Here is a 25,852-nt window from a genome sequence, read left to right on the forward strand (position 1 = left end):
CACAACGCTGTCTACTGTTAAAATGCAAGACAGACAGAATAAATTACAGTATTGTTGATCTGGAATTTACCATACATAAAGTGCTTTCAGAGTTTCTGAACTTCTGGTTAGAGTTGAAAACTTGGACTTTTCCTTAAGAACATTTATGACTGCAATTACTGTTCAGAATAATATTGCAAACTTGATGGGAGAGGTAAAACTGGTTTTCATTTTGACTGGTGTATGTGAATACTGACTGTAATCCATTGACTTAATCAATTCAGCAAGCTGCAGAATGTACCAAATCATTATGACTTCAATACCTTTTTTTTCTTATCCCGGAATGACAGACAAAACAGTATTCTGTAACTGCCCAAGAATTTATTTTCCTTATCAGTACTAAGGAAACTAAATGTTTAATCAGCAGAACTATTGGCTGGGCTATCCACTTGCACGCCAAACTCTTCAGAAAGCTTCTTTAATCTTTCTTCTAAAAGAATATTTTTTTTTAATTCTTCGTTATAGTTGTATTTCAAATCCTCAATTTCTTCAAAAAAGGAAGGATTGAAGTTTTCCAGTTCTTTTCTCAACTTTTTTGTTTCTTCCTATTACAGAGAACAAAGGGATATCATTTGTAATCAAAACTTAGGAAATACTTGTCTTCAACAGCTTTTTTTCCTTTTTTCTTCAGAGGCAAAAGTGTTAGAGAACATGTGTTCTACAGCAGACAAATCTACTTGGGAAAATTCACTAACAATATCAGCTTCATAGGCATAACTCTTAGAAATTGACTTGTTTTTGTGTCATTTAGGGTATTAAATAGGTTCTTCTAACTGACTATAGTTGTGATCATTATCTTACCCAAGATCATCTCTGCAACTCACCTTCAGCTGCTCTTTCTCCAACTCAGAAGCTTTCAGCTGTGCCTGGAGGTCAGCTACTTCTGTCAGTAACTTATCATTTTTATCCTTTGAAACTTCACTATTTCCTGCAAAAATCATTGACTTGATAGCAAATTACAGGTAAGTATAATCAATCACATAAATTTGTTACAATAATACTTCAGCTGTTTCAACTGTAAAGAGATGCAGTGTGTAAACTCAGTTCTGATCAACAACCAGCAAAATTTCTAATCATCCTGGCTATTTGGTTCTTCCACCAATTAGGTAATGGTGTATTATTCTTGTTACTGAATGCAGTACTCAAATGACCAGTCTATCAGCACATTCCTGAAAAATACATGTGCAGTTTCTCTAAATTAAATACAGAAAATTTGGAAAAGAGAGTTTAAGGATCTTATTAATTATATTCATGATTCAAGAGCATGTTGGTTGGTTTGTTTGTTTTCTTCCTGGTGTTATGGCAGCGTGCTGCTCTACAGCCCTCTTTGCTTTTGCTGTGGCTTTTTCTGACAGCTGCTAATCTTAAATCATTCACAGGGCTGGTATCCTGAAATAGACACTTGTTTCCTAGAAGCCTGGAATCCAAGGCAAGAGGAGTAAGCTGGAAGGTTTCAATGAATGACTGAAGTTTTACAAGCAGTATTTGAGGTTTAGAAAGCATGAAATACTCACTTCTTGGAATGAGAAATCTTGCAAAGATTCCAGCCTTTTGCTCAAAATAATTTTTTACTAATACTAACTTATAAATATCTTAGGTAAATTCACAAACCTTAATTTGCTCCAGTTTATGGTATACTGCCACTAATAAAACCATAGAAATATTTGCATTATATTATTTTGGACACATATTGAGTAAAAATAGTTTCAGGCCTGAACTACACAAAAATTGTTATTTTATGTACTGAAAATGATTACCAGCTGCAGGATCTTCACTTGTGTACATGTGTATCTGGTGCTTATAGTCTTCTATCTGGCGTACTAGTTCTGCTTTTTCTTCCTTTAATTGACTATTGGTTAAACTGGAATATAAAATAATTTTTTAATAATTTAAAAATCTCATCATGTTTAGGAATATGTAATACATAATTAAAATCTGCAGTGGCTTTTAGCTTATCATTCTCATTTCATATATGTTGGCTGAGAAATACAGTACCTTAAAAGCTGAAGCTCCCTGATGAAGCCATGCTCTGTCCTTGCACTTTCAGGAAGGTTGCTGAGAAGCTCAATCTTTTTTTTAAAAAACAAACAAACAAGACATTGTCTTTAAAACAGTATCCACAGATCGTGCATTTCACATGGAGTTAGTTACTTTGACGTAGTTTAATAAAACGAAAGAAATAACACTAATATAGTAGGTGGTGTAGCTAAGTACTAGGTGATCACAAAGAGTGGAAGTAATAACCTACATCCAGTTTCTGCAGTTTCTAATTATCTACAGTACTCTTAAAGCTAGAATGTGCTGCATATTTCATCAAGGGTGGAAAAAAGTATTGAAGAGAATGTTAGGAACATAAATTGAAACATCAGAATGAAAGTTATAACACACTAAAGGTACTGACATGTTTGCATACCTAGGTGTCCAATTTTCTTTGTGTCATTTGAAATGCAAGTAACTGCAATTAAAACTCAAATTAATGTACATTGACTAGAAATGATCTGTAGTCATAAACTAAAAGCAGAGAGGGAGTTAGCCTGTAGACATACCTTTCAGTAGAAGATACAAGAGCAAAAATTTAACGTCTCTTTAATTAGATTTGTGTTTTATTTTAATACAGTGATTATTTATGAACTCTTATAAGGCTACTGTTAGGAATAGATTTTGGTTCTATTATTACCTAAAATTCTTTGACAATAGATCGGTTTCTTTGAATTGGAGTGAACCTTGACCACATCCTTTCATTTGCATTTGAGACAAAACAAACCTGAAATTGTGTTGCCCCAGATAAATGTCACATAATAAAAGAATTTCTCTTAATTTTGCTATTGGTAAGCAGGATCCATCAGTTCAGGAGAAGCTCGTTCATGTTAATTGTGCTGACTTTAAACCAGAAAGTGAAAAGCAAACATAAGCAAATAGTAAAGTAATTGTTTTACAAAACTCCATTCCATGTTCTCTTTCTATTTATTGAATACATTTACTTGGTTAGGGAATGTATGACTTTTGTGTATTCAGCACTTTACTCTGAGAAGTGCCAGTGCAAGACATCCAGGGAAGAAAACCATGTACATCTCAGTAAAGAAGAAGATGGAAGCTAATCCAGGATAATCCACCTATATAGACACAGGCCTACATCTCTGGCATACGTGAAACTCAAAATCTGATCCATCTTTTCAAGTGTACCTTAGACAAATTCAGCAACTCTTCCCTATGTGAGTTATACTGTAAGGACTGTATAGAAAGAAACACAAAAATCCCCTTTAGGATGGAAAAATCAGTCCCCAAAAAGACTGAAGAAAGAAGAAAGTTCCTGTACAAAAATTACTGTGCTGAACAAGCTAGAATGATTGTAAGACAATATGAAGTATCTATACTTACAGCCTTTCAAATGATCAGTGAAACTGTAAGTAAAAAATACAGAGAGAAATACTATTTCCCCTGAGAAATCAGTATGTGTTTATAAGTGATAAACCTTTTTAGTCATTGAAAATATCTAAATGTACAACTATCGCAACTAAAACTGAAAATAATTAAAAATATAGATTAAAGAAAAATAAACTCTGTCAGTATGGACATCAGAAGAAAATTAAAATTAATCTATTCTTAGGCTCGTCTGGTTCAGATTTTTACTCACTTGCTCTTTTAGATCCTGTAAGTTTTTATCAGCACTGTGTTCACGTTCTGTTGCCTCCTGAAGCAGCCGTTTAAGGTCAGTAATGCTCTGGGTTTTCTTAGCAATATCCATTTCCAATTCCTTCATCTTTGACTCATGCATCCTGAGTTTAGGGTTTTTATGATTATTATTATTATGTAAAGAGAGAAAGATAAGTGGAAATGCTAACACTTTTATAAAAAATAGAAATTAAGATATTCTCAAAGCAGATAAGGTGTTGTAAAAGATATCCTGAAATGTGTTTGGAGCACAAGCCTTCAAATAATCACTGGTCTAATTTATTAAGTGAGCTGAATTAAGCATAATGAAACATTTTAGGATTATTTAAGAATAATGATTATCACCGTTCCACCATTGTTGATCCTACTACTATAATACGGAGTTATTGTAATCCTCTGTGGTTTTGCACATCATATACATCAGGCTATTCCTTGCTAAACCATGCATGTCTCTTACTGTACTCAGTTGGATGATGCAGTGAATGCATTGTTCGGGTCTTACTTCATTGTCTGTGATTTAACAATTTATGGAGAATAAACCAATGTTGTGCAAAAACTTAATACAGATGCAGAAGATGCAGACTCTGAACAGAAAAAGTGTTCTACAAGAAATGATGTTCTGCCTTGGAGTCTGATGAGGAATTCATGTTGCTTTGAGCCAGCTACAAAAATGTTTTCCTAGAAACAGAAATGTTGATTGCAAAACACTGCTAGAGATATCTAATCCAGTCCTCCTGCTGAAGAGACTTTTCAGATGTGGACTGAAACTTCTTCCTACTTGCCAAATGGTAAAATCCCGAGGATCATGTAAGTGACACCCTACCAAGGACTTTTTATTACCACGTATCTGATCTGGAAAATATGTTGATGAGGTGGACTACATGATAAAATGCTCCAATGAGCTTTTCTAGGTTGATACTATTTATTGACTTGAAAATGTTGTTAACCTTAAACCATCTTAAACCAAATAAAAAGTTTTTATTCACACTATTTGAAATAGTCAAGTATAATTAATCATGATTCTATATTTATATACATAGGTTTCTCCAAAAGTAATACCTCCTGTCTATTTCCATGGAAAGTAGGGAGCACAGTAATGCTATATGACAGCTGAGAATCTGTCCTGCAAAACACTATTTTTCATCAGTATTAGCTCTGCATTTTTTCTGCCAGTGATGAACAAAAGACTGCATAGTACAAATCTGTACCAGCGAAGTTGACCCACTGTCACCACTGCTTAAATACACCACCCACCACCTCACTGTGCTCACATCCACTGTTTGGTCTCCAGAAATGATCAGCAAGTGTCGATGAATGTGAATGGGTGCAACTTCTTCCATATGGAAGAATTCAGTTACGTGCCTTTGCTTCATATGCACTTCCTCTGTCAGATGCTATTTTGACAGGCTGTCCCTCTGCTGCCATCTGTCTCATGGCAACAAAATGCAACAGACTATGGGCAAGGAGGTTCAGCTTCTACTTCCATGCCACCACCATTTGCAGCTGATGTCATGGGTCAACATAATAAAACAGAAGGCATTACTTTTTGAGCAGCCCTCATGCATACACAGGTGTGTATATATATATATACATATACATGCATATATATATGTATATATATATATATGTGTATATATATATATACATATACATGCATATATATATGTATATATATATATACATTGTCACACAACTATGCATATTGACTAAAAAGAAGGTAGTATAAATGTTTTTCAAATAGGTGAATAACTAAGAGAGAAACTATATTAAAACATTATGCTGGTAACGCAGGGCCTAAATGGTCTACATCTTCAATGCATGTTCTTCCTTCTGTGACTGACAGCTAGTATTTCCCTCTTTCTGGCACTAAATATGGCAGTCATCTGACCTTGCATACAGACATTTTACTTTTGTAGTTAGAAAGAAGAAGAAAATAAAGGAATAGCTTCCTAAAGTCTCAGTGAAGTGAAATGGTTCGGCTGTGTGTCAGAGAAGCTCTACAATTCCACCATGGGATCCCACAGCAACGCAAGACCAGAGAGACAAGTTCAACAGCAATCTGACCTTGTCTGAAATCAGACAGATGTCTCTCTTGTCTAGTTAATCTTCTGCCCTTACAAAGTTGCTGTCAGAGGTAGATAAACTTTTTGTAGATACTTTCTATCTCTAAACACTGAAGATGTTTGCAGCATGAGCATATTTTGTTATGAGAACATATAGAAGCCCAGGGCTAAGTATTTTTCCACAGAAACCTGCTCTGTTCCATGCCTCTGCAGGACTGAAGCTGTTTCTTTCTCCAGCTAGCATAAGCATTATTACAGTTTCTTTAGAAATTTTCCTTTGATGTGCCAAATACAAGAGGTGATACCCAATTAAAAACTGTTCCCTCAAAGAAGGATAAAATTACTTGTTCTCCATTTTCACATGAATGTATCTTATATCAGTATTCTGCATCAATCTGTTCAATCACTAAACATGCAAGGGAGACACCTGAATATCATTTTTGTATGCAGCTCACTAGTGAAAACAGGTGTTAACAGTAATGTTTTTGGACTGGCATTTCTTTTGGGGGTGATTGCTCACCAAAATACCTGCTGCAAGCAAGCCACAAAACAGTTCAAAGCAACTTGCTTCTATTAAATAAATGAATGTCATTTAAAAGTTATTCAGTCTGCAGAGTTAAGATCTCCAGTCTGTGTAAGTAGGTTGTCATAGAAAAAGCATCTGATCTAACTGCAGAAGTACCAATAAAATAATAATGCATGCCTAACTTGTACAGGAGAAATTGGTGTCGTAAAACTGCTTTGTTTACTGTGTACTACACTGTGATTTAAGTGGTACCTGAGTTTCAGAACAGTGGGTAGATAACTTTTAGGTAAGTGATTTGTAAAGAGTTGTAGACACTCACTATTATTACCAACAGTAATTTTTTATGATTTTCTAAGTCTGAATTTTATCTACAAATCTAGGACAGTGTGATTCCACACCTCTTTTTACAGTGGAAAACATGATCCAGTGCTAGTTTCTCAATTTTTCTCCCTTCTACTATAGGTAACAGGACTGCCAGGCTGACTCCATTCCAGGGCCTTCAGAACACCTATGTGTACGTGTCCCAAGAGCACAGAAATCCCAGTGGGCTTAATAACAACCTCTGCACAGCCACATGGTTAACTGTAGATAAACAAATGCAACCAGGAAAATGCAGGTTCTGGGCTTCTGTTTTTTATCTCCCCTTTACCCTCCATATTGCTATCCTTTTGCTGAGATAGTAAAGTATGAGCTTTTTATGTTCAGCAAAAAATGCTGATCTTATTCCACAAAACCCACTTCAGTACATGTAAGTGGCAAGGAACACAAAATAGTTCCTTTGTCAAAGCTATCCAGGAATCTAAAGCTGATTTGAAGAAGGAAGGACACAGCTTCTCTAAAGAATCAGCTAACAAGGTCAGTACTTAAGGATGGAATCTCTGCTGTATATACTGATTCTACAGACTAATAGAGAATCAGACAATAAGCATGGTATTGCAAACAACTTCAAAAGAGGAAAGAAAAATTATGAAAATATAAGCATGTATTTTTTTATAACATTAGAAGAATGAAGAGTAATTTTAATCCATACCTTGCTGCAGCAACTGATTTCCAGATTCTTCTGTCAGCTTCATCAAGCTGAAGGCCTGTGCTCTCAGCCAAACTTAGTTTCTTAATGGCTTCCTCCAGCTGCACGTTTAATTTCTCATTTAATATCTCCAAATTGTTTTTTGCTATTCGTAGCTTCTCTGCACTGTCAGCTTCCTATTGTTTAATTAAAAAAAAAAAAAAATAGGTTGTGTGATAGGTTGTATGATATGTAGCAATGCATTACCTAAGAAGGTGGTGAGACAGAGCTGACAATGTATCCTAGATAAATGTATCCCAGACCACTAGCACTACAACTTCCAAATTCCGTCTTAGCTGGTTTCTTAGATATCTCCTCTCCACATGTATTTAGAAGTTCTTTAATGGCAACAACAATACTTAGAAAAGTATCCACCACATTGACCATTTTAAAAAGAAAACAAAAATATTTAGCACAAGTAGCTAATGGAAATAAATTATCATAAATAATATACAAATCATAATATATATAAATATCATCATATATAATCATAAATAAATATTCATGACAATGATCATACCTTTTTCAGCTCTTTACGTAGCCTCTCATTTTCAGTAATGACTTTTTCCATTCCTTTGGTTTTAGATTCGTAATGCATACTCAGTTGGTCCCCAAGATCAAGTTTCATCTTTTTCATTTCAGACTAAACAGTAAATAGTTTGTTAAAACATATTTACATTACTTCGAATTTCCTCTTTTTTTGAAGCACGGCAGTTACAACTACCTTAGCAGACAGAACATTTCATCACATATTTAAATGTATCATAACATACAAAGTAGCTTTCCATAAATCTTGCAGTATGTTATGCTAAAATGAAATTTTACTTCTGTGCACTTCTGTACTAAACAACATCAACAATAGGCTCGCTGTTGAATTTCCCTACTAATCTGTATATGAACTGCTATTTGAATATGCAATTTAAGATAAATCAGTACCTTTAATCTCTCATTTTCCTGTTCAAGACTAAGTAATTTCTCATTGGAAACCACAGCTGGAGATTTTTTCAGATCTTCATTTTCTCTTTGGACTTTCTCTACCACCTTTTTCATCAAACCAATAGTTTTTTCCAGTTCTGGGACTGTCTTTCCACTTCTGCCAGCCTGTGCAGAAAAGAAAAGAAAGATACAATACAACCTTCTGAGACACTTCAATTGTTATTGTTCTGGCATATTTTCCATTGCTTTAAACTCATTATACAGTTGTTAAAGTTTAGCGTCATTTGAATCGTCAAGATTCTTTCTTACTCAGCTTTACAAAAGGTCAAATGATATATTCACCTTCAAAGTCAAATTATCAGCTCCTTCAATTTGTTACCTAAAATAAGCTGCAGTTAAATCTCAAAATTTAATGTATTTTATAAAATAAAGCATTATAAAATTACATCAAAGTACTAAGGTATTTTTTGTTGTTGTTGTTGTTGTTTGTTCAGATGGTTTTGATTTTTTATTATTTTTAATCAAGTTTTTCTTGTAAAGCAGTTTCCTGGTTCAACTGACTATGCAACTTCTTGAAGACTAACACTATCTAAAGGGAAAAGAAAAAGTCATGACTGCCTGTGAGCCTAAAGGACTCAACCTTCTACAAATTAATAGGACAGAAGAACTACAACTTAAAGCATTAATAAATTTAAAAAAAAAGAAAAGAAAAAAAAAAAAAAAAGAAAGAAAGAAGAAAAGAAAAAAAAATAGAAAAAAATAGGCAACCAACAATTATTTTCTCCATTTTTCTTCAACCCTTCTATTTATGAGGCAAAAAAGTATTTAAAAGTGTTCAGATGCCTTTATTTCCTTATATTCTTTGCAGCAATGGACTTCCTCAACAATGATTTTAAAATGTTGCTGTTTCCAATTCTGGGGCCAGAAGTACCTCCTTTCTACAGAGGTGAACAACACAGTAGAGCAAAAAATGGGGAAGGATTTTAGGAACCCTACATAAACCTATACAGTGTGGCAAGTTTTGGAAGTGAAAATTACTTCTTTCTTCTCTAAAAGCAGTGAAGAGATTAGAAGTTTTGTGGCTGTACACAGCAGAACTAAGAAAAACCCCTAACAGACCTTTGTGTCTGAAAAGGAAGTTTCAGAATTTGCTGCCTCACAGAATCTTTGAATGAAACAGTTTTACAGACTGAACTGCCTTATCCAAAAGCTACAACTGCAAAAGATACAATTCTTTCCAGGTACCCCAAAGCAGAATTTATTCTCCTTGTATACTTCAAGGCACTTGCTTAATTCTGCTTCAATTCCGTTTCACACAAATAAATTTGAGAAGTCAGCAAAAGGTGCTCAGCATTGCTGAAGCCTTTCTTCCTGTAACTTTTCAAATATTGCTATATTAAAGCAGCTGACAATGACTAGAGTAAAATTTGTGTAGTCTTGCACAGTAAATGCCTTCACTACCCAGTTACATTAACATCTGCAACAAATTAAAAAAAAAAAAAAAAAAGCTGTTATAATTGTAATTTTTTATTACAAAGGCTGTAACTCCTCTTTTTGGTACAAACATGTTTTCCAAAGATAGGTTTAATGGCAAAACAAAGCCGCAATACTGCAAATATTTAATATAATTGCTCTATTCATTCTAATGGTCCTACTGGCTGAACTTTATTAATTTATTATAACACTTCAACAGTAAAATAAAGAACATTCACTGTTTGTTTTCAGTTCATTCAAAATAATGTACCTTAAATAATGTACTTTTTTCATATAATGTAATTGTGATAAAACATGGTGTTGCAATACTCACCCCTCTAACACTGCCCAGTTTTTTTTCAACATCTGCTTTCTCTTCTTTGAGAAGTTCACACATTCTTTTTAAGTCACTTACTTGGTCCTAACAGAACAAGGTAATAAGGAACTTGTTTATTTATATTTCAAATCAAATTAACAGTAACAAAGTTAAAGTTGGTTTTATTATAAAGAAACCAATTTTCCATTACAGTGACATTTCTAATAATTTCTACAAAGCTTTCTTTTATTTTATGTAAGAACATGGCAAACACCCAATATATACAAAACATCAGTTTCTTTTTAAGAAATCCAGTAACCTGTGCCAGGTTAAAGGGGACAAATGATAAAGAGATGTTACCTTTAGTCTTGGCAAATCTCTATTGGCTTGCTCTAGCTGGAGCCTTAGGTCAAAATTTTCAGTTGATAATCTTAGATTTTCCTTTAGAGTCTCTTGTTCTCTTTGATACTGATCATCTGATCCTACTCCCGATGTCTTCAGAAAGCAGAAGAAAAAATTATTATTATTATTAAATCATAGGACACTATTCACTGTACCAATTGTAGCTGATAACAGCAACAGACAATTAGTATTTTTCACAGAAAAAAAATCAAAACGTTTACCAAATTTTTGAAATTTTTTCATCTCAGAAATTTTGTGACATATAACTGATCAGAATTGTATCACCAATTAACAAGATCTAATCTACTTTGTCTTATGGACATGGTTTAGGGGGCATGGTGACCATGCACTGAGAGTTGAACTAAGTGATCTTAGAGATCTTTTCCAACCTTAATAATTCTACGATTTTAACTATTTTTCTTATATTTTCTAAACTTGCTTAGACATTACAGAAAGCTTACAAATTAGCATAAGCTCATTAAAAAAAAAAAAAAAAAAAAGCCAAACCACAGTTAACTATCAAACTATTGGTTACAAATGAAGGTCAAAGTCTAAAAGACAGAAAAGGTACTGAGTACAGTAAGCTGTGACACTACCTGGGAACAAAATCTAATTTTAAGGACATATTCTGATATGTTCAATAAATACTTCATATAGCATAAGAACTTAATTGAAGTCAAATAGATCATAGAACAAATCAGTTCCTATATTTTAAAACTTTACCCACAGAGGCTGCTACATAAAAAGTACTTTGTATGCCAAATGCAAGTGTAGGAACGTGAAAAATTATTAGCCAATATTAGCAGAGAGGAAACACTTTTGACAATACAATAATCTGTAGGCTTTATTTATGTAATTATGGAATTAGCCATATGACCCATTAACACACTGTTAATATTACAGGAATAAAATACTGTTTCAGTACAGTACCTTTTTTTCTAAATGTACGTACTATATCACACCACGTCTCTAAAGAATGATCATCAGGCTGCATGTGTCATGATTATTTGTAAGCTTTTTGCATCAAAACTGTAGAATTGACAACTGAATTGTGAGCTAACGTACAAATGAATTGTGAAAGTGTAAGATTCGTTTTTACAAACCATTTGGTAATGACTTCAGTATCATTACAGACCATTCAAAACAATTCTATGTTACTTCTACAGAAAAAAAATGCTAGAAGACTGCTACAGTATCAAACCTCAGGTATTACACAGAGTTCTGGGGTTGTTTCAACTCCCTCAGTATTGCTTTGGTAAGTTCCACATTCATTCTCTGCAGTGTGCTGTTTCATTTCATTATTCACATTTATTTTTTGTGCTTCATCATCATTAACTTGATTAGAAGGTTCTCCTGAATAAAAGTGATTGCAACTCATCCTGTTAGAATTAAGGTCTTCCAAGCTTTCTTTTTCATCAGCATTTGATTGCTTGCATATTTCTTGCTTTCTGTCCTCTTCAAATTCCTCATTAGTTTTTCCATTTTCAGACTGGGTTATATTTTGTTCTTTACCAGTGCAATTCTCTTCACCATCTTCAGCTCTATTGTTGTTTTTCAATCCTTCCCAAGAAATATCTGCATCCTCACATTTTTCATTATCTTCAGGATGCTCAGGACTGACTTCTTTGCCCGTATCCCTGGTAGCCTCATGGCCTTCATTATGCACAATGGAACTTTCTATGCTTGCTTCCTCATCTATTCCATTGTTACCAGAAGTGCTAAGATTAGTCTGATGTTTGATTTCATCCCTATTTGAAACAGATTTCTTTTGAAGGTAATTTAAATACTTCTCTTTATTGACACTGACAGGAGGAGACTTGTTCAGTTCAGTTTGATAATATGTACTCTAATTCAAGTTGAAGACAGAATGAAGCATGCAAGAAAAGCAGAAGACAGTGAAACCAAAGAAGAAATAAAGAGACAGACTGGACTGTTAAATCTACTTCCTGAAGAATTAAAAAAAAGCAGTAACTCAATACTCACAATACAATTAACTCTGTACAAATCAAAGCGTAACAAACCACATCTAATGTAACTGAAACACAGCTAAAATTCTCCTCAAACTCTGCATGACACATTTTTCAATCAGCGTGGTGTATAAAGTAGTCACTCAGTTGCAGACTCACGTTTTTGACAATATATATCCCTTATTTCTCCACTGTATCAAATGGGATATTATTTCAGCTTCTACCTGCAGAATTCAGAAACTAGTTCTTTTTTTCTACACAAGAAATTGAGTATTTCATATTCTGTTTTAGAACAATGATTATTTGAAATAATATTTCCCAAATGATACAGATTAGTAACAAATAATAAATATTTTCTTAAGTAGGTGTAGTGATGATAGGGCTATATTATTAACTTACCGAGGGCCTAGAATATATCTCTCTTGAATACTGTTTCTGTAATTCATGAAGCCTTTCCTGAAGGTATTGATTTTTTAAATGTAATTCTTCTACAACAGAATCGCGTGGAATTGCTTGCTGTGTTCTACATCCAAAAATGAACCAAGCCAAAATAAAAAAATGGCTATTAATACAGAACAGCATACCTTCATGTAAAACAAACATGAACTTCTGAACTACTGGACTGAAACTTCTAATTTTAATGGACTAGTCATATGAAATCAATGTTATCCATATACACTATTTCAGGTAATCCCAGTGAATAGAGATTACCAACTTTGGGAAAAGGAATCTTCTCTTTTGAGATGTGTACACCTTCTATTACACTATTACCTTCTGAGGTACACTGTGTATTGCAATAATGGATACAATGATTAGGAATACACTCCATAACTACAACATCTAAGTTCCAGAATCTTTCATCAACTTGAAATTATTACAATTTTACTAAAAAGGAGTCATGTATTATACAATGAAACATTATATTGTTTCACTTTTAAAATAACAAACCAATGTTGTATAATCTCTGTACATGCACAACTGCTCCCTGGAAGCTCTAAGTTCGTTCATCACAGACTCATATCACTTTTGCAACCTGCTCTGTTGTTTTTGTTTGTTTGTTTTTCTTTTTTTTTTCTGATTGTATCAGATTTTTTTCTTTCCTCATTTTGATGACAAAAACTCATTTACAGAAAGGGTTGTTAAGCACTGCAATAAGCTCCCCAGGGAGGTGGCTGAGTCACCATCCCTGAATGTGTTTAAAAACCATTTGGATTTGGTGCTCAGGGACATGATTTAGCAGAGGGTTTTTAGAGTTTGGGTACTATGGTTAGGTTGTGGTTGGACTCAATGATCTTTAAGGTCTTTTCCAACCTGAGTGATTCTATGATTTCATATTTTTTTACAGATTTTCTTGAAATGCCTCTCACCTCATGTGAGCAACTTCATTTTCTAAACTGAGATTCTGTTTCCTTAGCTCTTCCAGTTCTTTTTCAGTCTCTGAGGTTCTTACTCCAACAACATGGTCAACAGTAACACCAGTATTTTTCAGTTTCTTCTGAAGAGCAATTTTCTCTTTTTCTGTCCTGCAAGATGCAGTAAAAATTGCAGCTAAGCCTTTATTTGTATTTTCTGGCTTGTTTTGTTAAGGTGAAAATATTTTCAATCTGAAATAATTCTTAAAATTTATTTTCTCACTGTACAGCAACAGCTTTACAGAAATAATAGCGAGCATGAAGTTAGCAGCATGCTAGTCACAAGTTATTTGTTGTTCTTGTCTGTGTTTTATATTAAATTCCTGAGAGATTTATTCTGATCTCAGACAAATGCCATTTTGAAGCTATTAAAATCCACAATATAACAACAGTTACAACTACCATCATTACTTGGAGGTCATCACCAACCATCATTGCTGCAATCCTCCCAATACTGTACTGAAGTAAACTTAACATACAAATGTGGTTGGCTTATTTGCTATGTTTTGTTTAAAAAAAGCTTCGGTCTCATCATGCTAGAACTGGCAGTACTGCAGCAGCATAATACAACAGTGGCACACCATCCAATTCTAACAGTCTGATTCAGTAACACTGAGGTGAGATTAAGTCCATCTCGCTGAAACTTACTTGTTTCAGAACAGAACACCATATAAAGGAAACATAAGAAGGCACATAAATTAGTTTTATTCAGAGACAGTTTATTCTACAGGTGTAGAAGAAAAGAAACTTTGTGTTTTTTCCTTCAAGTGAGAGATAGTAAAGGAGTGGCCTGCTGCCTGAAAATTAAATAATTATTTTAATCTCAATAGCAATATCAAATATAGGCATCAATCTTGTAATGAGCTGTTATGAATTTGTGGCAAAAGTATTTGGATTTCTCTTATGCCATCACTTTGTAGCACAATGCATTAAAAACCACTCACCTGGAATAAAGTTCCTTCAATGTAGCGAACTGTTTGGCTAAAGTATCGGTTTCCTTTTCCTTTTCTTTAAGTTTGTTTCTCATCCCTTCCATTTTGATTTGCCATTTTTTACCTTCTTCCCATCTAACTATTTCCTCTTTCGAGGCCTGTGAAGAACATACACAAATTATATATTTCTTTTCAAACTGTTTTCTGAAAGAAAACAAACACATTGGAAAAACAATCACAGAGTATTTTACAATTTTAAATTTGAAACATCAAACCATAATTAGGTAAAAATCAGTGCAAGCTGGATACTCTAAACTTGCTGCAGTAACTGGCATAAAAGGATGATGCAATTTAATGTTCTAATATCAAATACATCTTCACATTTTAATGTTTACTTAAAAAAAAAAAAAAAAAAAGGGACAGTTTTTAAAAACATTAGATGTGCTTGTGAAATATATCCCTGTAATATAAATTACAGGTTTGTAAAGAAGATAAAGAAGGGCTTTTCTATGCCAATTTACCGGATATCTATCCTTTTTCTTGCAGCTTACCAGGAGGTTTTACGTTCCTCCTGCAAAGCTGCTCATTTGTACTTTCTTACAGTTAAAATTAAGCAATTATAAAATATGCCTGTATGTATATGATCACAAAAAATCACCCTGTAAACAACCCTTTTGTTCTATCACTGGACTTTTCCCTTTCTTCATTTCACCCCTGTACTTTCTGCCCTGTCTTCATTCTAAATTTACAGTTACTAAAAGACAGACAGAAAGTAAAGTCTTGCAAAAAGGAAAGATAAAAAAAGTTTGTGAAAAATGTCTTTAAACACTGAACAGTAAGTATATAAAAAACCTCAAACTAAGTGGAAACATAACTTTAGTACTGAATTCATAATTAATATAAAAGAATATGAACAATTACTGTGACAAGCCAGTAATTAGTTAACAAAATGGAAAAACAAACAATTGTAAAATGAATTTTACAATTTGCAACACCAGAGGCCCTGGGTTCGAATCCCCCCTGTGGCGCAAGTGGTAGAAGTGCCGCTCTGCTACACAGGAGGCACGAATCCTGAGGGCTGGACTCGATCTCTAAAGTCCTTTCCAACCCACACGAGACTGTGATACTGTGATACTGTGTGAACACATCTCCAGAACTTCCGGAAAGTGGAGACTGCTTTTGTGAAGAAAAAACACTTACAGACACATCACTGCTTCACACTTTTTGCTCCTCAAGTACTTCAAATTTTTATCAATGCATTGATTTTGTAAACGAGCATTTAACTTCACTTACTTAATCAGTTTCGCCGCTACTGATAAAATCTTAGTTTTCTACAACCTGTGGACTTTTAATTCTACAAAAAGGACAGGAAAACATTAAAATACAAGCACCTAGTACTAAGCAACAAGCAGTAACTAAGACCAGGGAAGGCAAAGAAGTGACGGACACGAAACTGCTTTTGATTTGATCAAGTCTGTCTGGTTCACAGTTATTTTAAGAGGCAGTGGAAAGAGCTAAACTGCCTACATTTAGGATGACATCTTTCAAAGCCACAATATTTGTATTTATCACACACCTTGTCTTCTTTTATACTTTTTTTTTCTGTTTCTTCACACTTCTTCTCAAGTTCATTTTCCAGTTTCTTAACTTTCTTCTGAAGCTCATCTATCAGATTTTGCTCACCAGCTCTGTTCTGTAAAATTACAAATTTTCAACATAAAGTTTAATTACCACTACCTAAGTATTTTTCTCCCTTCCAAAAATAAGGACTTCAATTCCAATTAGGAGAATTAGCTTACAACTTAAATGGTCCTTTAAAAATTATCTTTACTTCAACAATTTAACTCTGCATTCTAAACTGAACTCAGTATTAGTTAGTTGAATTCAGAAACAAAGTTCAGACAGTTATACTTCCAAACAGGAAGGTCACAAAATTCAAGCTAGCCATTCTTAACAGCTTTAAAAGTGGCAATTCAACTCTTCAAACTCTAAATTTGTTACAAGAAAAAAGTATTTTTTAGCCTGTTCAATTTATTTGAGACATACTTCCAACAGGAAAGACTAATAGCTCATTTGTAACTCAGCTGATAGCAAACATACACTTTTATATTGATTCTTGGTCTCAGTGCCTGTCAAAATCAGTTAATCTTTCCTCCATCAAGCCAGCCCATCTAGTATAAAAGCTTAACCAAGGTGAAATACATTTTTAAAAATCACTTCTACCTGAATACCACTGGTTAGTCTCTTGATCCGTTTCTTCAGTTCATCATTTTCCATTTCGATTTCATTTTTTTCTCTTGTCATTTTAGTAAATGCCTTTTGCTTCCTCTGAAGTTCTTGGTTGAGCTCATCCCTTTCATCTAATAAAGATCTTTCCCTGTTTTTACTCAGTTTAAGATTATCTGTAAGTTTTGAAATCTGATTATTTAGTTCCTCTATCTGTGTCTAGAGGAAAAAAAATACAGAAAAAAAACAAAAACAAAAAACAAAAAACATCAAGATGTACCAGCAACATAATAATAGACTACAAAGACATTACCTTGTACTCACCATGAGCTTCTTAGTTTCTCTGTCAACAATTTCCTGGACGTTCATATATGCCTCTTTCTGTGATGCTGCAGAAATTATCTGCTGTTCAGCATTTGCAGTCATTTCTGATCGAAGTACCAGAAGTGCTTTACTCAAAGCCTGAAAATAAAAGATGCAAGTTATAGTAGGAGAAGAAGCCACTAATATGAACACCAGAAAACAACAAAATGCAACTGTATTTTATATTAAATTATGCAATCATGTTTCACTTCTTGCTGTACCATACATAGAATTCTTAAATATTAAGCCACTTTAAACATTAATTTTTATTTGTGATCTAGATATTTAATTTTTGTTGACTGACTTTCTGCTGCTTCTCTTTTAGGGCTAACTGGTTCTTCAGCTGTTCCACTAGGCTCTTCATTGTTGCTGTAGGTGCTCTCTTATTTGCTTCTTTTTGAGCCTCTAGTTCAGCTTTTACATGGGCTAATTCCTTCTCTGTTTGAGACAGCAACTTCCTCAATCCATTTGCTTCATCTTTTAGTAGTTCCACATCAACTGCATGTTTTTCCTGAAGCCTAATGTAAAATAAACATTAATAGGGCAAATCACTTAATTATTAGCTAGCAAATTCCAAATAAAACAACAATGTTGTATTTTTTGTTGTTAAAGCAAATCATCGTAGAAACACAGAATGGGCTGAGTTGGATGGGACATCAAAGCTCATCTAGTTCTAACCCACTCGTCATGGGCAGGGACGCCTCTCACTAAGGTTGCCTGAGAGCCCAGCCACTCTGGCCTTGCATGCATCTGGGGATGGGGCATCCATGCTCTCAGCAAGCTGTTCCAGTGTCTTACCATCTAATGAGTAAAGAAATGATATATAAATCTGAGAATAGCAAACAAGAAAAAAATAAAAAAATAAAAAAAAATTCGGCCAAACCTAAATATTAGGTAAAATATGTACAATTCAGCAGACCCTGTCAGTAACAGCAACACATAGCTGACCAGCTTAAAGTTAACTGTCTGAAAACTTACTGGGCTCTGATAGTCTCAAAGTCTTTGATTTTCATTACAGTAATCTGTTTTTGTTTCTCCAAATCAGATGATGTTTTCTTCAATTTAACAGCAAGTGAAGCAAGAGAATTGTCCTGTTCTGCCACAGTTTGCTCCATTTCAGCTAAACGGAGGAAGAGTTCATTGCTCTTAAGCGATAGAGAAGGATTTTCCATTAACTCCTGTAAAACAGAACAAATGTGTATGATAAACATCTTATGCTTTAAATCAAAGGTTAGTGATGCATTTTAAACTCAGTTCTAACCGAACGTTAGTATCTAGAATGTTTAGCTAATGAGATACAATTTCTATATCATGCTGAAAAGAACTTTGCACATGGAATAATCTACAGAATAACCAATTACATGTGGGTGTCACCTTATCATCAATTGTCAAAGGAAAATCTGCATTATAATGGACTTAATGCAACTGACAGAAAGAATAAAGAAAAAATAAACGTTCATCCTTCCTCTGTAAGTCTCCAGATTAGAATAAAAAGAATGATGATGTAGTCTAAAGTAGAAATTTTCTGTTTCACACTTGTCATCTAATTGATCTATCTCAAATTCAAGAATTTCTGAAGTTCTTTCTGTATTGACCATCTATTTATTTTTCATCATCATTATTACTTAATTTTGACTACAAAACTGTTCTTTTGAGTAACCAGTTTCAACATACAGAACAAGTTCACTAATCCCACTAATACACACAACTTACCAAAGCAGTCTGTTTCAATTTATTGAAAGAATTCTCAGTATGCGAATCTAACTTCTGGTGTAGAATTCTTACATCTTCTTCATGTTTCCTTGCTAATTCCTCTTGTTCCTGTTAGTTCAAAATAGAAATGTGATTCTACTGATGCACATGGAACTGAAGTACCCTCCAAACTGATTCTTCAGTTATTGTTCAGTACTGTTCCTCAATTTTTCCTCCAGTTCTTCTGTTTTTAAAAAGACTTTGCATCTTGTTAATGATTATACCTTTCTTTTTTTCCATCTTCTCAGCACTTACTACTAGAAAGTTGTGACTATTGCAGTTTTCAGATATATTGCAAGTAGTGTACTGTAAAATGGCGGGAGCTAGAAAGCAAACAGCTGCTGGTGCTCCTCACCAACTGTGACTCGCTCTGGGTAGTGATATCCATACTATATAGTATTCAGGGCTGCCTACTTTGGACTAACTTTAATGCGATCCTATGGGTTAAATGTCTACTAGCAGACAGAGCACAGTACGTTCATTCTAAAGACTGCATCTTCTGTTTTAGCTCCTATCCTAAAACTTGATCTCTCTCAGATAAATTAACTATGTATGTTAAGTAAACAATTATGCTTCAGATATATGCCTCTGTTCCAAACAAATGTTAAGAATACAATAATATGTTTTAACACAAGCTTATGCTTTAAAAGTATACTTTAAATGACAGTATACGTAAGAAGTGTGTATTCCATAAATGCACTTTCATATGCCTTCCAAATTTACTGCAAGATTAAGTACACGGATCACCATTGCAAATACTTGAAAAGACTCTGGAAGAATGGAGACCACTTCTCCCAGCAAATTTTTATCATCTTCCTTTAATGCAAATTTAATTCCTAGACATATACCATATACATAAACCACTTGACCAAGCAAACCTCTTATTTAAAGAAGTTAAAAAATTGTACATTAACTTTCTATGGAAAAAGAAAAAAACAAAACAAGTAATTGTATTCTGTTCTCTCTGAAACCAAGAAGAATTTTTCCATTAGCAGCGAGGTTAACAAAAGATCAACTAAAACTTTACAAATGGAAAAAAAGTTTATGCAATTCATAACTACCTTTCTTGCTTTAGCAAGCAGATCTTGGTATTTTTTTACCATTTCTTCCTTGTGATTTAATCGTTCTTGCATATTTGCAATAGTTTGATGAGCAATTTTTATTGCACAGTGGTACTCTGGATCATCTTCTTTCTTGCCCAATTCAGCAATTATTTTTTCTTTTTCTGATGTTGAAGGTACCTGAAGTCTTAGTTCATTTATAACTTTGTCTCTGGACGAAACATTTTGTTCAGCTTTCCACAGAGCAGCTTCCTTTTCTTTTAATTTCTACAACAGAAAGTAATTATTGCATTCACAGAACTCAAATGCTACAAAAAAAAAAAAAAAAAAAAAAAAAAAGCTTATATTTAAAAAAAAATCTAACAAAGATTTGTCTAAATGGGTTTACAATCAAAAGGCTTTCTGTATTCAGTTTTGGTTGCATGGAATTACTATTAGTTCAAGGAAGTCCCAGGTTATTTTCTGCTTACACTCTTATACATCCTAATTTGTGTAATTTGTGCTATCAAAACTAAGGCAGTGGTGCTTTTGAGATTAGTAAATTGAATGTTGTACAAGAACATCCTACCCTAATGAATGCAGAATCTAAATTAACCAAAAAATGTTCCCCAATAATCTGTTCCATTTGAAAGAACTACATAAATGCAAATAAATATATTACCTACATTTTTTTTCTGAGTTAAAATATTTCTAAGGGAATTAACCTTTTAAGGACATTCATACAAGGTATTTGTTAGAGGGATATGATTATGGACATAAAAATACAACCTTTATCCTTTATATTGTAAGTTACACATTTAATTACCTCTTCTAGTAATTTGCAGGTTTCCCTTGTTTCCGCAATTATTCTAATATGGTCCTGAATCTTCCTCAAAGCCAGCTCAAGTTGTTGTGGGAGGGGCAAGCTAGGGTCTGGAACTGATCCTGTGGCCTCTTCACACTGTACAGAAAAAATTGTATTCATATTATACAACATGTCTGAAAAATTTGCTTCTCAGTTTATTTATAGTTAATTCAGTGTAATACATGTACCTTCAGAGAAGTACTAAGTATTTCTTTCTGCTGCTTATCATATATGTCTAATTGGCGCTGCAATTCTAATTCTCTCTGGTCCCACGCCATTTGTCTTTCTTCATGAAACTGTAACAAATGTTTGATAAAGGCATTTTATTTATTAAAGGCAATGGAGATTTTATAACCAACTTAAACAGAAAAAAAGATCAAGTGCTATTCTAATAGCCCACTTGCTATTAGAAATTACATGATTAAAACATCTGTTACAAATCTTACTACTAAGAATCACTTCAAAATCACTTAACAAAAGAATATGCTGTTTTTCTAGTAGTATGCATACCTTGTTCTGCCGCACAACTTCTTCTTCCAAGTTACTGATTGTGCATTCATATTCCTTAATTATGTTATGCAAATACTTCATCTCTTCCTTTTGCTTGACTAATTCTCGATTGAGTTTAAGTTCCTGCAGATGGAGTTCCTCCATCTTCATATGCCACTCTATTACCTAATAATGAATGATAAACAGTATTAGAATTTACCAAGCCTACAAGTGACCGAGAAGATGTTACACTCCATCTTTGAGGAAGGGCGGCACTTATCCAAGAAAGGGAAAAATTCTGACTATACAGGGATTTGGGAGAGAAGTGAGAATGCCTTATTCAAATTGCAAAGCAGTATTTTTACAATAGCAAAATAAGGTTAAGTAGAATTATATGGGTACAATAACATTTCTGACTGTACTTCCCTTGGGTCTATTTAGAAGACAGGAATTTGTAGCAAGATTTCAATACAAGCTCATGCAACAGAACTTCAGAATATTACTCTGTATTTAATTTAATTTAGTGTGCAATTTAATTTAATTAATAATTTAATTAAATTTAATGCAATTTAATTTACAGTAAGACCCTATTTCCTATTTGAAAAAGAGAATTAGTAACTCTGAGTGAACTGACTTTTACACAGCAAACAATCATGTGGCTACTTCTTTAAAACAGGAAAACTAATAATGACAGCTGTCTTATTCTGACAGAGTACATCTTGAGATCTTAAAGCTCTACATAAAAGAGGTCCCGGAAGTACACTGAAATGAAATTTAGCATAAATGCTAAACTAGATCCAGACTGCTATTCAAAGTTGTAATAAAGCAAACCTTTTGAGCTCCCCTCGTATCCTTCAATGAAGTTAATAATTCTTCTAAATTTTTCAGTTTCAACTCCAACTCCAGTGCTCTGCTTTCTGCATTTCGACGGTCCTGCTGGGCACGCTGAACTTCTTCTAGGATTTTCAGTTTGTCACTCTGTAGCTGAATCATTGTCCTAGAGAACTTTTCTTGTTGTGCTAAAGGTAGAGCCCCACTAAACTGTCTCCGCAAAGACTGAACTGTCTGTTGTAGATGTTTTGCTCTATTCCTTCCTTCCAGTCGCGCAAAATATAAGGCGTGCTCTTTGTCATCAAGTTTCTGCTCTAAGCGTAGATTGTGGATTTCCACCTTCTTTAGTTTCAATTTTAGAGTCTCCAACTTGCTTATAGTAACAGATTCGCTGTCTTGGAGGGCTATGATATGCTGATGCAGTTTTGCAATAAGTGCTTTTTCATCAGACTGTGACTAAAAACAAAATTATACAGCAAAATTATTTTTTGAGTATGTTACTTCAGTGTATTAATGCAGCTATTACATTTTCTGTTTTATATATTGCATGCTTTTTATTCCACAGATACAAGCCTTTAAAAACAACTTTTTATTTTTCTAATCTTATTAATACAACCATATGTTTGAAGTAGACCTTTTCAGATACCAATCTTAAGAACTTTTTCTTTCCAAAATACCAGGAAATAGGGAAGAAAAGCAAGCCCAAGCGTACTGAATATAATAACATAAAAGCTGGCAGAAGTGTTACATCCAGGGATTGAAACCATTCTAGAAGATGAAGACAATCCCAGGAAATTGTTTTAGCAAGTAATAGAACAAGATAGTGAGCTTTATCTTCAAGCTTCACAAGTCAAAGCCTGTCTCATAAAAATAAAACCGTAAGAAAACACAGCCAACACTCTTGATTTTCTGCTTGAAAACTGACCCTTCTTAATTATATAGGAATATATCTAAAATACATGGAAAGAAGCTTTTTCTTTCTTTTTTTTTTTTTTTCTTTTCTATTTTTTTTTTTCCCAGCTGTACAACTAGAAATGGAAAAAAAAAGATATACATAATTATGAAAGGTTTGGTAAAATCCTTCTGAAATACTTTTACAGGTTCCTCATTTACTGTAAAATTATTTTATTTCTTCCCTTCCCTGAGAAAAAAAAAAATAAAAAATCAAAGTGAAATGCTAACAAATGTTAATATTACTGTACCTGATAGTCTAAAACTTGCATTTTAAGAGATTCCACTTCTTTCTCTCTGCATTGCTGGCGTGCCTCTAGAGCTTCAACTTGCATTTTTGCAATGTCAGACAGTTCTCTCAACCTTACAGGAAAAGCAAGAGCATTGTGTTGTTTCAAACCACCTAATAACTTGTTAGGTTTTCCTACACAGAACATGAGAAGATGCTTATTTTGTCCCCTCATAAAAAAAATTTGAAGAATTTGTTGTTTTTTTTTCATTTTTAGCACTCTACTGCTCAGCAGTCTTGTTAGAAAAAGTATTTTCTATTGCTTCTCACCTTTTATGGTGGATTTTTCTTGTAAGTTTTCTACCACTTATCTTCTCAAGGAAAACAAAGTCATGCTTTTTCCTAGAAGTAAGTACCTCTCTCCTTCTCTATCTCTCTCCCAGCTCAAGACATAAATGTGCAACAGAATTCATTCTCTGTTCTATTCTCTGCTTCCCCAGGTCTAATGCCCCATTTTCAGCACCAAAATCACTGCACACATCCATAGCTATATTTAGGAATATAACAGGATTACATTATTTGTTAGGGGTGGTTGTGGTATAGAAACAGAAGAAAACTTTCATTTTTTTTTTTTTTAAAAGGCTAGAAATGAATATTTTAGGACATGCTTATGATTATCTGACCAGGCCAGCATTTAATTCCTTGTTCAAATCACAATGAAACAAAAAACTGAATTAAATACTTAATTTCTACTCTAAATTTAGCGTACAGAAATGTCAAAAAAAATCAAACACTTGAAGTGTTACATGCAAGTATTCCTACTTCATTATGAATTTGTTACGTCATCACTTACTTTGATACTTCAGTCTTGAGCTCCATCTCACGCTTCTCTAGGTCCATGATTTGTTGTCTGTCTGCATCGCTCACTGCCTTACTTACACTTTTTGACAGTTCATCTCTTAATTCCTGTTCCACTTTTTGTGCCTCGAGATTGATTTTGGTGAGCTTAAAAAAGGATCAGAAAAGAGAATGATATTGTAAGCACACAACTGATCCCAAACCTGCAAAGAAGACAAAGTGCCCGAAGTAACTTCTTTTGAAGTCATTACAAAACGCTGTTCAGCCGTAATTAAAAAGTACTTATTTTCTCCCCACTTAAACATATTTTTGTTCACAGCACTGCATGCATTTAGGAAGAGATATACAGATCAGCATGGAACAGATTTCTAAATTAAACCCTATTAGCTAGTTAATTTTCATAAAATCATTCCAGCAAAGATCTTGCTTTTAAACTAAAAAAAGAAAAAAATAGTAAAACTGTAAACTCTTTAAGAAATGAACTGCTTTACTTATATATTTAGTATATGGCGCAGATTCCTAATACCATACTTGTTTTGTTCTTTTTTAAAAACACCTTTATCAAGCAACCTGATTGTTACATATTGAGTAAACAGTGCATCACATCAAAGAGCATTAGGAAAAGATGGGACACATGAAAAGCATTATGAGACATACAGAGCCTTAGGAATTAATTTACCAAATAAAGTTATGACAGATGAATTTGATACAACTCATTAACAAAATAATAAGCACAAGTCTTAAAAAGAGAGGCTGATGGAACTGGGACTATTCTGTCTGGAGAGGAGGAGGCTCAGCGGAGACCTTATCACTCTCTACAACTACCTGAAAGGAAATTGTGGCATGGTGGTGATCTGCTTCTTCTCCAGCATAACTAGCAATAAGACGAGAGGGATTGGCCTCAAGTTGCACCAAGGGGAGGTTCAAGTTGGATATTACAAAAAATTTCTCTCTGAAAGAGTGGTCAAGCACTGGAACAGGCTGCCCAGGGAGGTAGTTGAACCACCATCCCTGGAAGTGTTCAAGAAATGTTTAGATGTTGTACCGAGGGACATGGTTTAGTGGGAAAATACTGGTGGTAGGTGGACAGTTGGACTAGGTGATCATGGAGATCTCTTCCATCCTTGGTGATTCTATAATTAAGAAAATAGTTAATTTCCTAAACAAACAAAACCGTTAGGTGTATCTTATTGTCTGGATTTCATATATTTGAGGCAGTACTCTGAAAAAATATCAAACTACTCAGAGGTTCTTATGGGAACTGTGAAAAGGGTAAGAAAACAAACTTACACTGAAATAGATTTATGAGTTTAGAATGTGAAGATTTCCTATTCTCAAAGTGATTGCTCAAATTTCATTAATTACCCAAAATAATGCCTGAGCTATTAATGAAATAGAAGAAATTATTCTGTCAAAAGAGGCTCTAAAAATATCAGAAAAACTA

The 25,852-nt window shown here is 33.8% G+C and overlaps 1 protein-coding gene across 12 annotated transcripts in view; it reads right to left on the minus strand.

Annotated features, from left to right (window-relative positions):
- Positions 1 to 340: 340 nt before the first annotated feature.
- The window catches only part of CEP290 (centrosomal protein 290), a 51,178-nt gene continuing 25,666 nt past the window's right edge, over positions 341 to 25,852 (minus strand). For 2 of the 12 annotated variants that reach the window (XM_085538114.1, XM_085538171.1), the window contains 27 exons: positions 24,404 to 24,555; positions 23,573 to 23,684; positions 22,371 to 22,826; positions 21,561 to 21,725; positions 21,239 to 21,346; positions 21,012 to 21,146; positions 20,207 to 20,473; positions 19,107 to 19,214; positions 18,372 to 18,571; positions 17,698 to 17,911; positions 17,355 to 17,492; positions 17,028 to 17,249; positions 16,381 to 16,497; positions 14,817 to 14,962; positions 13,828 to 13,983; positions 12,860 to 12,983; positions 11,695 to 12,339; positions 10,452 to 10,586; positions 10,110 to 10,196; positions 8,303 to 8,467; positions 7,887 to 8,009; positions 7,331 to 7,503; positions 3,674 to 3,815; positions 2,035 to 2,108; positions 1,797 to 1,900; positions 864 to 967; positions 341 to 584 (listed from right to left, as the gene is read on the minus strand). In XM_085538114.1, coding sequence (XP_085394240.1) covers positions 396 to 584; positions 864 to 967; positions 1,797 to 1,900; positions 2,035 to 2,108; positions 3,674 to 3,815; positions 7,331 to 7,503; positions 7,887 to 8,009; positions 8,303 to 8,467; positions 10,110 to 10,196; positions 10,452 to 10,586; positions 11,695 to 12,339; positions 12,860 to 12,983; positions 13,828 to 13,983; positions 14,817 to 14,962; positions 16,381 to 16,497; positions 17,028 to 17,249; positions 17,355 to 17,492; positions 17,698 to 17,911; positions 18,372 to 18,571; positions 19,107 to 19,214; positions 20,207 to 20,473; positions 21,012 to 21,146; positions 21,239 to 21,346; positions 21,561 to 21,725; positions 22,371 to 22,826; positions 23,573 to 23,684; positions 24,404 to 24,555 — 4,761 coding nt within the window. In that variant the 3' untranslated portion in view covers positions 341 to 395. Of the gene's footprint in view, positions 585 to 862; positions 968 to 1,796; positions 1,901 to 2,034; positions 2,109 to 3,673; positions 3,816 to 7,330; positions 7,504 to 7,886; positions 8,010 to 8,302; positions 8,468 to 10,109; positions 10,197 to 10,451; positions 10,587 to 11,694; positions 12,340 to 12,859; positions 12,984 to 13,827; positions 13,984 to 14,815; positions 14,963 to 16,380; positions 16,498 to 17,027; positions 17,250 to 17,354; positions 17,493 to 17,697; positions 17,912 to 18,371; positions 18,572 to 19,106; positions 19,215 to 20,206; positions 20,474 to 21,011; positions 21,147 to 21,238; positions 21,347 to 21,560; positions 21,726 to 22,370; positions 22,827 to 23,572; positions 23,685 to 24,403; positions 24,556 to 25,852 lie in introns of those variants that run through there. The other 10 variants (XR_014942910.1, XM_085538118.1, XM_015857851.3 and 7 more) reach the window with 10 other exon arrangements.

Source organism: Coturnix japonica, chromosome 1 (assembly GCF_054131305.1).
Source record: "Coturnix japonica strain WE chromosome 1, WE-NBRP24, whole genome shotgun sequence".
NCBI classification, from domain to species: domain Eukaryota; kingdom Metazoa; phylum Chordata; class Aves; order Galliformes; family Phasianidae; genus Coturnix; species Coturnix japonica.